General features: G+C 37.6%; 1 protein-coding gene across 5 annotated transcripts in view; it reads left to right on the top strand.

Annotated features, from left to right (window-relative positions):
- PIEZO2 (piezo type mechanosensitive ion channel component 2) overlaps positions 1 to 15,309 on the top strand; it is a 524,101-nt gene that overhangs the window by 373,702 nt on the left and 135,090 nt on the right. For all 5 annotated transcript variants that reach the window (XM_037028556.1, XM_037028560.1, XM_037028559.1 and 2 more), the window contains exons 10-13: positions 2,109 to 2,147; positions 3,242 to 3,380; positions 8,821 to 8,966; positions 11,966 to 12,196. In XM_037028556.1, coding sequence (XP_036884451.1) covers positions 2,109 to 2,147; positions 3,242 to 3,380; positions 8,821 to 8,966; positions 11,966 to 12,196 — 555 coding nt within the window. The remainder of the gene's footprint in view (positions 1 to 2,108; positions 2,148 to 3,241; positions 3,381 to 8,820; positions 8,967 to 11,965; positions 12,197 to 15,309) is intronic.

Below are 15,309 nucleotides of genomic sequence, written 5' to 3'. Positions count from 1 at the left end.
ACTTACTAAAGTATGACAACTGTGTCAATGGAGAACGCTTGGTCAGTCATGAGAAGTGTGGGCTGAACTAGCCCTTTTCTACCAAACACCAGGTCTACTTGAAAGAGCAGCTGACAGATTGTGGTTACTCAGGTGTAGGTATTTCACAGACAATTACTGCCAAATAAATGAAGGGAGCCTGTCATTTCAAGGCATCAATTCACAGCATTTCTTGCTAATGAAAAAATTTGAATTTTTGAATGAAAATTCAAGTATGGGAAAATTTGAGAAAGCTCGAAAACTACCCAATACTTAGTATGACTCACTGAAGCAAATCACCAACACATGATATTACAATGTGTGCTGAAGGATTCATGCAAGGTGTGAGATACAGGCATACCTTGCTTTATTGTGCTTGTCTGTATTGCGCTTCATAGATGTGGGGGTTTTTGTTGTTTTTTTTTTCACATAAAGAAGTCAAGACCCTCCACCAGCAAAAAAGATGATGTCTTGCTTTATGTCAATACTTGCTCTATTGTGGTGGTCTGAAACCAAACCCACAATATATCCAAGGTGTGCCTGTGTATCAGCCAGATTTGATAAACAGACTGTGGAAAGTTCTTTGATCTAGTTTCAGATTTCACATTGCAACTAACCAAGTTCCTACCACTTGCTGAGTCTGGTGTAGTAGCAAAACAACTACACATAATTATCTGGATATGCTACTGAAATACTTCCTTTTCCAACTGCATACTTCAGTGAACCAGATTTTCTTCATGTACTTCAACCAAAACAAACATATCAGAACAGACTGAGTGCAGAAACAGATATGAGAATACAGCTACCTCCTTTTAAGTCAGACTTTAAAAAGATACACAAAAGCCTAAAATAATGCCACTCTACACTGTTTTTAAATATAGCTATTTGAATAAAATTCGTGTTAATTTATAATGGCTACTTAATTTTTAATTAACTCAATATTATTGAATGCCTCAGTTTTAAAAATAGGACCCACATAAATTGAAACACTTTGGGACCCCCAGTGATTTGTAAGAATATAAATGAGTCCTTACTTAAAGATCTGGGGAACCCTGTTGCATTGACACAGCAAATGCTTATTATTTAGGGGGAGTACCAATCATCTGGCTTTACTATAGTTAAAATGTGTGGTCATGTTGTAATTATTTTGTTGTACTCAACATGAAAACTTAAAATGATATTAAACCACAAAATAATTTTTCTTTACTGTGAAACTTCTATTTCTTGAAAAGTGAACACTCAGAATTCTGCAGATATGTCAAAGGACCCTAGGAATATAAAATCAAGCAGTTTAATCTATTAGAACAAAACACTTAAAAATATAATCAACTTTTGTAGTGATATAGTTTATCACTGCTTATTTGCTGTTATAATTGACAGTTAGCATCAGCCCTGGCCGAGTAGGCCAGTTGCTTAGAGCATTGTCCTGATACACCAAAGTTGTGGGCTCAACCACTGGTCGGGGCACATACAAGAAGTAACCAAAAAATCGCTAAAAAGTAAACGACAAAATCAATGCTTCTCTCTCTCTCCTTCTCCCTCTCCCTTCTCTCTTTCTAAAAATCAATAAATAAAATTTTTTAAAAAAAATTTTGTATAAGAAAAGTTAACATCAGCCCTGGCTGGTGTAGCTTAGTGGATTTTGGTTCACAGGCCTGTGAACCAAAGGGTTGCCAGTTTGATTCCCAGTCAGGGCACATGCCTGGGTTGCAGACCAGATCCCCAGTAGGGGACACATGAGAGGCAACCACACACTGATGTTTCTCTCCCACTCTTTCTCCTTCCTGTCCCCTCCCTCTAAATAAATAAATAAATAAATAAATAAATAAATAACATTTTTAAAAAAAGAAAAGTTAACATCAGAAACTAGAAGATGGGTATAATATAATAAACAGCAACATCCTATTCAGTTATTTGCCCTTTTATATTTTGCATGGCAATGTTAACATACTGGCATCAAGCTACTTTAAGGGAATGGATCTGTGTATGATATATATATATATATATATATATATATATATATATATATATCAACATTACTGTGCTTTTGGCTTATATATTAACATGCTGTCCTGCATTGCTTTTTGCAGCTTTTACCCATGACCCAAGATGACTACAAACCGTCTGATGTTAGTATATCCTCAGATTATTATTTATGTGTGCATAAGTAATATAAAAGTAACATAAATGGAATTGTCTCCTTTGAGTATTTTTTAATTACTTCATTGTTGTTCAATTACAGTTGTCTGCAATTTCCGCCCCCCACCTGCCCCTCCCCAGCCAAACCCACCTCCCTCCCTTGCTTCCACCCTCCCCTTTGGTTTTGTCCATGTGTCCTTTATAGTAGTTCCTCTGAGTATGTGTTAATGATCTAAAATTTTTCCAAGTTTTTAAATAATTATTTTGTAGAAATTATATCTTTTTTTGCTATTTAAACACTGATCATATGAGCTCAAGTATAATCATACAGAATGTATTTAAATTTTTTTAAAAGCTATGTTGGGGGGAGGTTTCTAAAAGCATTTGGCTCTGAAGACATGTGTATTACCTAATTTGAATAGGAACTCTTACATGTCCATAAACACAGAGACACATATGTATATGTGTATGTATGTTTATATGTATATCTTTAAAATTGTAAAGCCAACAAAGTAAAAGAAAGAAATTGTACTTAGCATATGACATGCTGCAGTAGGGAATTACAAGCTGGCAGCACCAGGTAGAGATGCCCGGAGGGGGTCCATCTAAGCTGATACCTGCTGCATTAGTCCTGTGCAAAACCCATGGGCTGTGGAATATGACAAGGAGGGCTCATGGTGGCAAGGCCCAGGAAAGGTCTAGACTTCCTTATAGCTGGAGGGCAAGCTGAAAGGACAGCCATGAGGCTATTGATTAGAGGCTAATAAATCCGACTGGGCATGAAGCCTCAGCCAGCCTTTCCAGAGTGCAGACTTCATAGTGAGAGCAGAGGGTGTCTCACATAGTGTTTAGTGGAGGTGGAACAAGATCAGATTTACATTGAATTGTGATATCTGCATGGAGGATAGGTTTGGAGGGGAAATAAACATTATTTCATCTTGTTACACTGGACATAGACTAAGTGGTTCAGCTATCAGTTTCTTCACTGTTGAGTTACACGTTAGTATATGGGAAGGAGGCAGTATGTTCATATCAGAAAGGCAGCTTCTGTCACAGGTGTTCCTTTGTCCCTCACTCCCCACAGGGTCTTCTGGTGACTGTGAATGGCAATCCTGTAGATTATCACACTATCCACCCCAGCCTTCCCGTCGAGAATGGCCCTGCCAAAGCTGAGCTGTACTCCACTCCGCAGTACCGGTGGGAGCTCTCAGGTGACTCCTCAGGTAAGGAGCTAGCTCTGCAGGGTGTGGTCATACCCAGGGTTTTAGCTTCTCTCAGGCACAAACTCAGCCTGGCAGCTCTGTCTTTCATTCATTATTCACTGAATTTGGTTGTTTTTTCTTTTTCTTTTTTTTCTAATAAGTGTTGTCTTCCATGCTCAGTTTAATTAATTTCATTTCCTTAAGTTCTTCCTATATTCTGTGCCAACATATTGCTATATGTGTTCTATCCTTCTCTACAAAATAAGAGGCATAATCAGGGCAGACTTTGAAAAATAAAAGGTAAAAAAAATTTTAAGGATGTCAGCCTGTATATACATGTTTTATCTTTTCATAATTTGATCATGTAATTGCGGTCAATAGTTTTATAACTTTATGGATGAATGTTTTCAGAAAGAGTTCTTTTTGTCTATTAAAAAGAGGAGAGGGTTAAAACTTGTACACAGCCTTTCCCTCCTTTTTTCTCAGTTTATTACTTTGAGGGAAAGCAGACTGTTACTAGAAATGACAACCCGGTAGCTTGGGATGGAGGAGATCTTATCCTCAGACTTGGGTTTTTGGCCTCCATAGCATTTTCTTTTAAAAAATTAAATAGTAACCAATATTTTTAAAGCTGCAGCTTTAACCTATAAGTGGAAACTTCTGGAATCCCTTGAAGAATATAAATATCTGGCACCCTAGTCCCTCGTTTCTGCAAGGCTGCTGTTGAACTGATCACTGTTCTTGTTTCTCTGTCAGAGACCAGCCAATCCCCAATTCATAAAGACAGAATTAGCTAAGTTTATTATTGAGTGGGGGAAAAGGCAGAATGCATGCAGGTAGCAGCAAAGCAGCTACAAAATTATAGTGTATTTTTCTCTATATTTTTATGTACTGAAAGCTGGAGTCGTTATACGTTAAACTACCTTTAGTAAACAACTAGCAACCATCCAATCTGTATTATCAGTACATTGAGAAGACTGTCATGTCCTTTTCTTCTTAATTCTGTATCAGGCTTATTCTAACTCACTGTTCTTCATAGTTCTTTATCACTACTTAATGCAGTTGCCTCTGACAGTGTTACATATGGTTAGCAATATATATGGTTAGTCTCATTAGCCAACATTCTTCAGTAAGGTCAGATCAAGTTCAATTCTCCCACCCCAACCTGATCCTCCCCACACACGTCCAGCCCCAGTTGGTACCTGCTCTCCCTACAGAGCACCAGATTCTACTGGCTATTTGCCCATTTCTGCTTCCCACGTACATGTATTTCCATTTGTAACTTGGGCTTAAATGGAGGTTTTCACTTACCGAATGTCTCAGAAAATACATTACTTTCCAAAGTATGGTCTTCAGACCTTCAGCATTGGAATCAAAAAGGGTGGGCCCAAAAAACAGCATTGTGACTTCTGAAGTTTGAGACGTTCAGGTCACAGCTAGTATCCTTCTATTTACATTACTTAATGTGAAAAGGAACAGAATTTTGACTGTTGACAAAGCAAACCCACATAATACCGAAATCATAAACTGAATTTTCAAAAGTAAAGCAAAAGCTAAAAAGTTATTTTTTATTTGAATCTATATATATGCAAAAAAGTATTATCACCAGAGAAATAGCATGCCAGTAATTGTAAAATCCATGATATTTACTTTTTTCAACTCTGACTCTGCTCCGTGGACTTCCCCAACAAACCCTAGGCTCAGCCGACCCCAGCACTGGAGGGATGACAGGAAGTGGACTTCTGCAGGAATAAATACTGCTGCCTCCCTTAGAGGTTCACTTCTGTGCATAATGGCTAATGGTTTTCTGTGCTTCCTCTTCATGGTGCTAAGCAACTCCCTCAATGGGATGCAACTCGTTTGTACATAGTCTATTTTAATTAAAGAAAGAGAGGACGTTTTACTCAGCATGCCACTCATTACTTCATCTGTGAAATAAAAACAGCTTTTCTGACAACTATAGGAGGATCACTTATCTCTTTAACTCAGCAAATACCCCTAAACTTTCTTGCTCTTGTTTTTACCTGACATTTTCATCCTCAGTATGACTTTCTGCCTAGCATTACCTAAAAGGAAAGTGTGGACTACCACATTCACTATGGCAAAGTGGTTGGTTTGTTGGTTGGTTTTCTGTGTCCATACTCAATGTACTCTTTGTATTAGTTTTCTATTACTGAGTAGTAAACTTAGTAGGCAAAAAAAAAAAAAAACCACATCACATGAATAGTAGGAAAAATCAGAGGAAAAAAACAGAGTAAATACTAAAACTTCAAGAAAACTTTCTTGGATCAAAAAACAAAATTGTACTTCCAGCCAAGATGGAGGCATAGGTAGACACGCGGTGCCTCCTTGCACAACCAAAATAAGGACAACAAAAATTTAGAAACAAGAAAACAACCAGAACCAACAGAAAACTGAACTGTACAGAAGTCTGACAAGCAGGGAGTTAAAATAGACACATTCATCCAGACCAGTAGGAGGGGTGGAGTCGGGCAGCCAAGTGGAGAGGGGTTGTGGCAAAAAAAAAGAGGTGGCTCTCAGACCTAGGGCACACAGGCAGCGGCTGACAGATTCCAGGCATGGGGTGGCAGTGGGAAGACCCAGAGAGGTGGCAGATTGTGGAGGGGTGCAGCACGCAAGACGGCTGGCTGACCTGGTAGTCCCACATCTGCGCTCAGATAAACCAGGCAAAACTGGGGAGGGAGACATACCATGCAACCCAGGGCTCCAGCGCAGGGGAAATAAAGCCTCAAAACACTGATTGAAAACACCTTGGGGGGTCGAGGTGCCGGGAGAGACTCACAGCCTCACAGGACAGTTGGTTGGAAAGACCCACAAGGTCCTAGAATGTACAAAAGCCCACCCACATCAAAATGAGCATTAGAAGGGCCCAGTTTTCTTGGGGAAGTGGAGGAAGGGACTGAAATCCGACAGAGAGCAGAGCAAGCACCATAGTTCCTTCTTGGACTCCATCCCCACATACAGCATCACAACCCAGCCACGTGGGTTGCCCTGCCCTGGTGAACACCTAAGACTCCACCACCCATATGCAACAGGCCCATCAGGACAAAAAAATAGCCCAGACAGAAATGCAGATCAAAGCTCCAGAACAAATACAACTATGTGACAAAGAGATAGCCAACCTATCAGATGCACAGTTCAAAGCACTAGTAATCAGGTTGCTCACAGAATTGGTTGAATTTGGTTGCAAATTAGAGGAAAAAATAAAGGCTATACTAAGTGAAATTAAAGAAAATGTACAGGGAACCAATAATGATGGGAAGAAAACTGGGACTCAAATCAATGGTGTGGACCAGAAGGAAGAAACAACCAAACAGAAAAGAATGAAGAAACAAGAATTCAAAAAAAAAAATGAGGAGAGGCTTAGGAACCTCCAGGACATCTTTAAACGTTCCGACATCTGAATTATAGGGGTACCAGAAGGGGAAGAGAAAGAGAAATAAGTGGAAAAGTTATTTGAACAAATAATAAGGAAAACTTCCTCAATCTCACAAAGGAAATAGACTTCCAGGAAATTGAGGAAGCTTAGAGAGTCTCAAAGAAGGTGGACCCAAGGAAGAACACACACACCAAGGCACATCACAATTACATTAGCCAAGATTAAAGATAAGGAGAGAATCTTAGAAGCAGCAAGAGATAAGGAGACAGTTACCTACAAAGGAATTCCCATCAGACTGTCAGCTGATTCTCAAAAGAAACCTTACAGGCAAGAAGGAGCTGGAAAGAAGTATTCAAAGTCATGAATGGCAAGGACCTACATCCAAGATTGCTCTATCCAGCAAAGCTTCCATTTAGAATGGAAGAGCAGATAAAATTCTTCCCACATGAGGTAAAGTTAAAGGAGTCCATCATCACCAAGCCCTTACTATATGAAATGTTAAAGGGACTTATCTAAAAAAAAGAAGATAAAAGATTTGAACAGTGGATGGACAACAAAATCACGATTATTAACAACCACACTTAAAACAAAAACAAACTAAGCAAACAACTAGAATAGGAATAGCACCACAAATATGGAGATCACATGGAGGGTTAGCATTAGGAGAGTGGGGGTAGGAGAGAGGGGGAAAAGGTACAGAGAATAAGTAGCATAAACGGTAGGTAGAAAATAAACAGGGGGAGGGTAATAATAGTGTAGGAAATGTAGATGCCAAAGAACTTATATGTATGAACCATACACATGAACTAAAGGGGAGGAATAGGGGAGAGAGGGAGTGCAGGGTGGAGGGGAATGAAGGCAGAAAATGGGACAACTGTAATAGTATAATCAATAAAATATATTAAAAAGCAAAATTGAAATCATATATTGAAAGAGAATATACATAGTGGATAGTACTGACCCTGACCAAGATACATTCCAGGAAAACCACTGTAATTTAAAGAAAAATAAACAAAAGTTGGGTAACTAGGCTGGAAAAGTTATTTCATGAAGAAAGAACTTAGACTGTCATCAGATTTTTTTAAACCAACACTTTATGGTAGAAGAAAATGGAGCTACATATTTAAGATGCTCAAGGGAAGAAAACAATAACCAAGGATTTTATATCCATCAAAACTGATTTTCAAATACAAAGGGCACAAACTGTTTACAGCATTTAAGAATTTAAGGAATATTGTTTTCATTAGTCTTCTCTGAAAAATCTATTAGAAATGAGCTTCAGACAATTAAAAAAAGCATAAACAGATATTAAGAAAACTTAGTGGTTTAAAACAACAATGCCTCACAGTTTTTGTGGGTAAGTAAGGAATCAGCTGTGACTAGGCTGATATTCTCTGGCTCAGGGTCTCTCCTGAAGCTGAAGTCCAGCCACTGACCAAGTCTGTAGTCCCATCTGAGGGCTAGCCTGAGGACAGTCTGCTTCCATGACCACGCACATGGCTGTTGGCTGGTCTCAAGACTTTGCTGACTTCTAGCCAGAGACATCAGTTCCTTGCCACTGGGACCATCCGTAGGCAGCTTACAACATGACAGCTGGCTTCTCTCAGAACAATTGAGAGAATGAGAGAAAGTGCTCAAGGAGAAAGCCTCAGTCATTTTTAACTTAATCTTGGAAGTAGTATTCCATCCCTTCTCAACTATTCTATTCTTTAGAAGCCCATCACAGGTCTCCCACCCCACAGTCAAGAGAGAGAGAGAGTTACACAGATTATGAATACCAGGAGGTGGGTTCATTGGCAATGATCTTAGAAGCCTCCCTGCATTCTCTCTTAAATTGAAATTTTCTTCCTTTACAGGAAGTGTCAAGTCCTCTGACATTTACCAAGTAGAACTTAATGATTATGTTTGAATTATAAGGGCTTTGTTAATTCAAAATAGTCTCTGAAGTCTTAAATAAATGACCATGCTAAAGCCATACATAAGCTGCATGGCTTGAGACATTTATAGAAAAGTTATATATTTGCATACATAAATAATTATATAAAACATTTGTCTATCTAGAAAAGAAAGAAGAAGAGGATGAGAAAGAAGAATTTGAAGAGGAAAGGATGCAGAAGGAAAAAGCAAGTGTGAGAGTTCACGCCATGGTCTCTGTCTTCCAGTTCATTATGAAACAAAGCTACATCTGTGCCCTTATTGCTATGATGGTATGTATGAGAGGCCACGGCGCATGTGCTGGAGAAATGGCGCACGAAGCCCCACTGGATAGAAGCTCCTCCACCCTCTCATGAGCAGCAGAAATATATTAATCTTCCCAATGTGGCAGAGAATGTTTGTTTATATCATTTTTTCATGGGATTTTTATATTATATCAGTAGATTTCAAAGTCATGTCTTCTTCTACTCAGCCTCTTTTTAAATATTAACACATTTCTCCAAGTTAACCTATCAAGTCAGACTACTCCTATTTGGGCAATTTAAAAGGACATATTGAGTACTTTTTCCAAGTGACATTGAAGGTGTTCAAGGTCAACATAAATTGCTTTTATTTCTTTCAGACAGTGAGAATTTACATCGTATCTTAGATTTGAGTGAGACATTTTTGTATCCCAGCTGTAATAAACTTTACCAACAAGAACATCAAACAACCAGAGTTCCCAAGAGCTATTTCCACTGTGAGCACTCAGTATTTGCATGTTTCTACTCCCCTCTAGGTACATCCTCCATCTCTAGCATCATAGCTTCAAAAAAAGCTATTTGATCTATACATAGATGATAGCAGAAAATCTAATTTCTACCCTTCCTAAAAACAAACTTTCATGGGAAATCTAATTTGTTTCCAAGAGACCTAATATTTACTTCACACATAACTCTTCCAAATTATGTGGCCAATGGTGAGATCTCATGGACATCTTTGATAATGAAAAATTAAAATATTTTATGACTATATGAGGAGAAATACCTAAATACAATTTCCTCAGGCACTCACTCAAGATACTTCCCAACTTCAGCTTTTAGTAAGGACCACTGCAGTATCTGAGAGAGGGCTGGGAGACAGAAGCTCCACAAAACTAAACACAATTCTTTTGGCAATTGCAAGCTCTATTCTCTAAATAATATTAATTCTTTGTTCTTTGGGTACTTTTTAATATTTTCTATACCTACATCTCTGTGGCAAAATTTTTATTTTAAACTATCAAACACGTAAATGCCACCTAACAAACCTGATTCTTGAATCAAAAAGATATATATTTCTTTTCCTATCTTTATAAAAGTTAGCCACTTAAGTTTGGTTCCTTTTAGTAAAATAAATAGGGCTTTAACATTTAAGACATGCCCTTATCTGGTGCAATTTCTGTTGCTTTAGTGGAGCCACACTATTGATGTTTTAGAAGTGCTTGCCTTCCATCAAATCTCCCCACTGCAGCAGACATTTAATCACAGACAAAAAGAGAAGTCCCAAGGAGCCAAGTCTGTCAGAGCAATGTATGTATTTACTCAAAAGTACAAAATACAAATATACTGAGCTCTCAGGTAATCCAGACGCTGAACATAGGAAGCAACACAATGCAGAGTCTATTCCCAATTTCTGAGAGGCATATGTAACCTAGGCATTAAAGAGGAAAGAAGTTTTAAAAAATCCACATCACCAGTCTTTCTCCCTCATTCACTCTCACCTTCCCAAATGAGAATAGAGTGCAGGGGAGAGGAGGGTGGAAAATCTACTGGAATTATAATATCTGTAAAGTTTAGTTTCCTGGGTCACAAACACACACACAAATGGTAGTCATATTGACATTGCATACTGGGATTAATGCATTAAATACATTGGTTAAGTCAGATGCATTAAATGTTACCCAAATTTTGATAAACACTATTTTCAAAAACAATCTTTTCAGGAAAATAATTCTGACTTCATCAAAGTTGTCAATCTCTAATTTTAAATTTCAGTTTATACCTATATGTTTTAACCAACAATTTTAAATAATTTAGGACAAATTTACAAGTTGCTGAGGGGACATATTTGTTTGTTTTATTTCCTTTATCTAAAAATACTTAACCTTCTGTCCAGAAGCAAAACAGACTTGTGAAACATTTCAGGTGTTAAAACTAACTTCATAATTAATGATATTCAGGAATATGATTGATTACATTTAGTCCCCAAAATAGCTACAAAATGTTGTTAAAGATCCTCACAAAAAATTTTTTTATCAAAGATTATGGTAAAACATAGTAGATTTCCTGAAGTTAATAATATCATGAACCTGATTTTTCACATTGTTCTGATAGCTTCCTTGTGAGTTACATTTCTGATTCTAAGGTAAAAAGATTAAGAAGTACAAATTGGCAATTACACAATAGCCATGGGATGTAAAATCCAACATAAGAAACATAGTCCAAGGAACATAGTGGGTGCAATACTTATTTTGAGGAATCACTTCATAAGTTATATAAATGTCTAACCATTATGCTATACACCTGAAAGTAAACTATATTGAATGTTTACTATAATTGAAAATGTTTTTAATTTAAAAAAATAAGAAAGCTTAATGTGAATGGAAGGTGTATGATTTGCCCAACTGGTAGGAGGGCTCTTTAGTCCTACCCCTTACAGGACAGAAGCTGAGGCTGGTTTTTAAATTAACAGTCTTTATTGTTTGGTGTGGCAGAAGTCTAACACATGACTTGCTTATGTACATTTCCTAATTTCTATCATGTGTCTCGTCATGGAGCATCTAAGAATGATCTCCGGAGCATAGTAAGTATGCTTGCCCTGGTGATTCCCACAGTTCCCACTTTTGAGCCCAGCTGTGGGCCACACTCAGCACTCTTAAATACCTGCTGACTCCAAGCTAGTTTGAAAAAAAGAGGGGAGAAAGCACTTACAGTTGCTCTTAATACTGCAAAGTAAGGTGGAGATGAAGACTTTCGAGGCTACAGGGAAAAGGACATGAAATAAAAACCTCTTTGCCTTTAACTCCATTTCCTACAGGAAGTTCAAAAACAGTGTTCTCAGCAAAATCTTTCCCTTCTCTTCCCTTTCTACACCACTGGTTGAAATCTCTCTCTATGCTTCAGCACAACTCTCTCCTCTCCCTAGTTTCAGTACTATTGACTTTTTCTTTATATGTAACAATTAAATTACCAGACTGGGGGACTATACATTGTATTGACCATTGTTTTTTTCTCTTCCTTATTCCTTTGAGGCTTGGAGCATCACCTATCACAGTTGGTTGACTTTTGTGCTATTGATTTGGTCATGTGCTCTTTGGATGATTCGCAACAGAAGAAAATATGCTATGATCAGTTCCCCTTTCATGGTCGTCTATGGAAATCTATTGCTGGTGTTACAGTATATATGGAGTTTTGAACTTCCAGAAATTAAAAAGGTCCCAGGATTTTTAGAAAAGAAAGAGCCAGGAGAACTTGCCTCAAAGGTAAGTGAATAGAAAAACAAGAAAACAAAACATTGTAACTACAATAATCATAATAATGATATGTAAGCAAAAACTTTCAAAAATAGGTTCCAAAAATTCACTGCTTCACAAAAATGAATAGATATGAAACTATAAGAAATAATTTATATTGCTTCAAGGTCTGTGTAATTTAAAATGGACAAATGAATATTACACCATGCTTGTAGTTTTTATTTAAACATGATGTTTTCCACTCAAAGAAAATATGTAATACATTATTTGAGAAAATAGAAAAATAAAATTTAAAATGTATCAGAGGATCAGAGGACTTTGACATTAATTTGCAAATCAGGCTGAACTCATTGCTGTTACAAATTATTGATTATTGGTTAAAACATTGTTTCTCACACTATGTCCTTAAAAAGATTTTTAGCAACAAAAATTAAACCTGACGTAGTTTTCTGTCTTCTACCAATTATATAATATGCCTTCATCTGCAGTAAGAAAGTTCATAATCTTTCACTACCCATTTACTTTCATGGCCCATTTGAATAGTTTTCACTTCAGAAGATTAGGTGCCCCAACTTTTTGTGTGTGTGTGAACAGAGTAGCACACTCTAAATACACATATCCTTTGTGTGGATGACTTTGTGTTAAGACAGTAAGTCAATCATGTCGAATTACAAATGAGCCTTGAAAATCCTTTTCTAGCCAGAGAATTGCTCTGTGAAAAAGACATTCATTTATATCACATGAACTCCACCGTTTCTTTATATGTTACCAGGCACCTCGTAACTAAGGCGATCAGCATAAACAGGGTATCTAGTAGACCACACTGAGGATTGCTTCTTGTAACAGATGTTTTGGTGAAGGTTATTGGAGTAAAGGAAAAAAATCCTTAACAGGTGAATGCTAATGACAGAATTAGACCACAATACCCTGTGTTATGGACCATGATAAATTCATTCATTCACTTATTCATTCACATAAAATCCCCATACCTACCCTACTGGCACCTTCTCTCCCAAACCTTACTCCATGCCAAAAGTCCCACATAATACTTTTGCAAGTCACCTTTATCTGAAACTCTTTCCTTTTATTCTCTTCGTCTCTGTCTTTCCCCTTAAACATATACACACAAAGCACACACCCCCTAATTAGTAAGTTAGTCTTTTTTTATAGGAGAAATTCAAGACCTTATCCTTTTGTTACCAGAGTAAATAGGTCCTTTAGCAGTGTCCTGGGAAAGGAATGTCAGGGATACTCACATAGGAGGAGTTTTACGCAATAGTGGTGAGATTTATTAGAGTGATAGGCAGAGCAGGCAAGCTACAGGGTAGGGACTACTTGGACTCAGAAAGGAAGTTAAGAGGCAAAAGGCAAGTCCTCTGCCACTGCTCACTGCTGCCCAGGTTGCAAATCTTCTGGGGATCCTTAGAATTTAGGGGAAAAGAAGGCAAAAATCACATGCCTGAGAGATGGAAGGGCATGGACATGCTTCAGGGAGGGCACAGCAGGGTAATTTGTCTAGTTTCCAATTATGTCCTTGGGTTCCCAAAAGGAGAAGGCCTTCTTTCAAACTACCCAATCTCTTTCCTGGCTTTTCCCGAGCATGGGCCTGTGCCCTCCACCTATCCAATCTCTTTCCCAGATCTTGCCAGGCTTTGCCCTCCCCCTTTCATGGTTGCCATTTTGGCTCCTACTGCACATGCACTTAGTAAAAGGATTCCCCCTCATGTTTTCTCCCTCCCCTCCCTCTTTAATCTGATGGAATGATATTGGTTACCCCTCCCCCGTGTGGCTGTTCCTTTTGTTCCCTCCTCTTTTGTTAATTAACTAACTGCCTACTCTAGCACATTGTGTAAATCCATTACAACCTGGCTCAAGATATTGGTGAAACTCCTAAAAATGCATGTCATCTAACTAGTTGAAATACCTCCCATCTAATCTGAAATTAGCATTTCTTTGGGGGAAGAAGACATTGGAGAAATAAATTTATTACTTGTTAAAAACGTTATTCTAAGGAAACTAAGGTCTGTACTTATATTTTGATGTATCCATGAGATCAAAAAATATGCAAGGCTTTGTCACAGATTGTAACACCTCTAAGATGATAAAATTTCTATCACAGCAACATTGGTCTAAGCACATTATCAAACACGCACTGTTAGCAGAGTGCTGGATCCATCACTGTGATAGCAAATGAGAGAAAGAAAGAACAGACTCAGCTACTTTGTATCACCTTCAGCTTTCTGGAGTGTCTCATTCCTCACTCCACCAAACTAGGTCAAATACCACTTTCAAAACCCCGCTTTTAACTCACTCTCCCTAGGAAAGATGTCCCATCTACTCCCAATTATTTCTAGGCTCTTTGCATGTGTATTAGAGAAATAGGTTTCCTTCTCAACTTGCAGCTATGTTGTTCAATTTGTTTTGATTTCACTGCTTTAAGCATGTTTATCAGAACTTACTGGCACTGGTTTATGTTGAAGGTAAGTGATAAATGCATATTATGGATAATTAAGTGGGCAGTTATTCAAAGTGAAAATGACCCACTCATTTGCCTATTTATTTTTTCACTTCTTTGGCAAATATTTATTAAAACCTACTGTGAATGAACCACAATGAGATACCACAATAACTATTGTTAATGAGAAAGTAGAGAAATTGGGGCCATCATACACTGCTGGAGGAAATGTAAAATGCTGCAAGCACGTTGGAGAATAGTCTGGCAGTTCTTCAAAATGTTAAACATAGAGTTACCATACGATCAAGTGATTCTACTCTTAGGAATATATACCCAAGAGAACTGAAAGACTATGTTCACACAAAAACTTGTACTTGATCAATGTCACCCCAGTAAATTTTTAAAAAATTAATTATAAGGCTATTTCTTTAAATCAATAGCTCTGGCATCATAATGGGTGCTATTTAATATACACAGTTGATGATTTTAATTAGTTAATCCTAACTGAAGTGTGTTGGTCATATGTTATTGGAAGATAGGTTATCATTAATAGATCAGATATAAAGATATTTTATCTTTATAGATAAGTTGGCTAAGGGTAATATCAAACTATCTTCTCAATACAATTGAGAGTATACAGTCTAAAAAACCACCAAACTTGTACTTT

This window comes from Sturnira hondurensis, unplaced genomic scaffold (genome assembly GCF_014824575.4).
Source record: "Sturnira hondurensis isolate 20B ecotype Veracruz unplaced genomic scaffold, ASM1482457v3 Scaffold0020038, whole genome shotgun sequence".
Taxonomy (NCBI): Eukaryota; Metazoa; Chordata; class Mammalia; order Chiroptera; family Phyllostomidae; genus Sturnira; species Sturnira hondurensis.
Note: the sequence above shows the minus strand (reverse complement) of the source record. Positions and strands in the feature narration are given on the sequence as shown.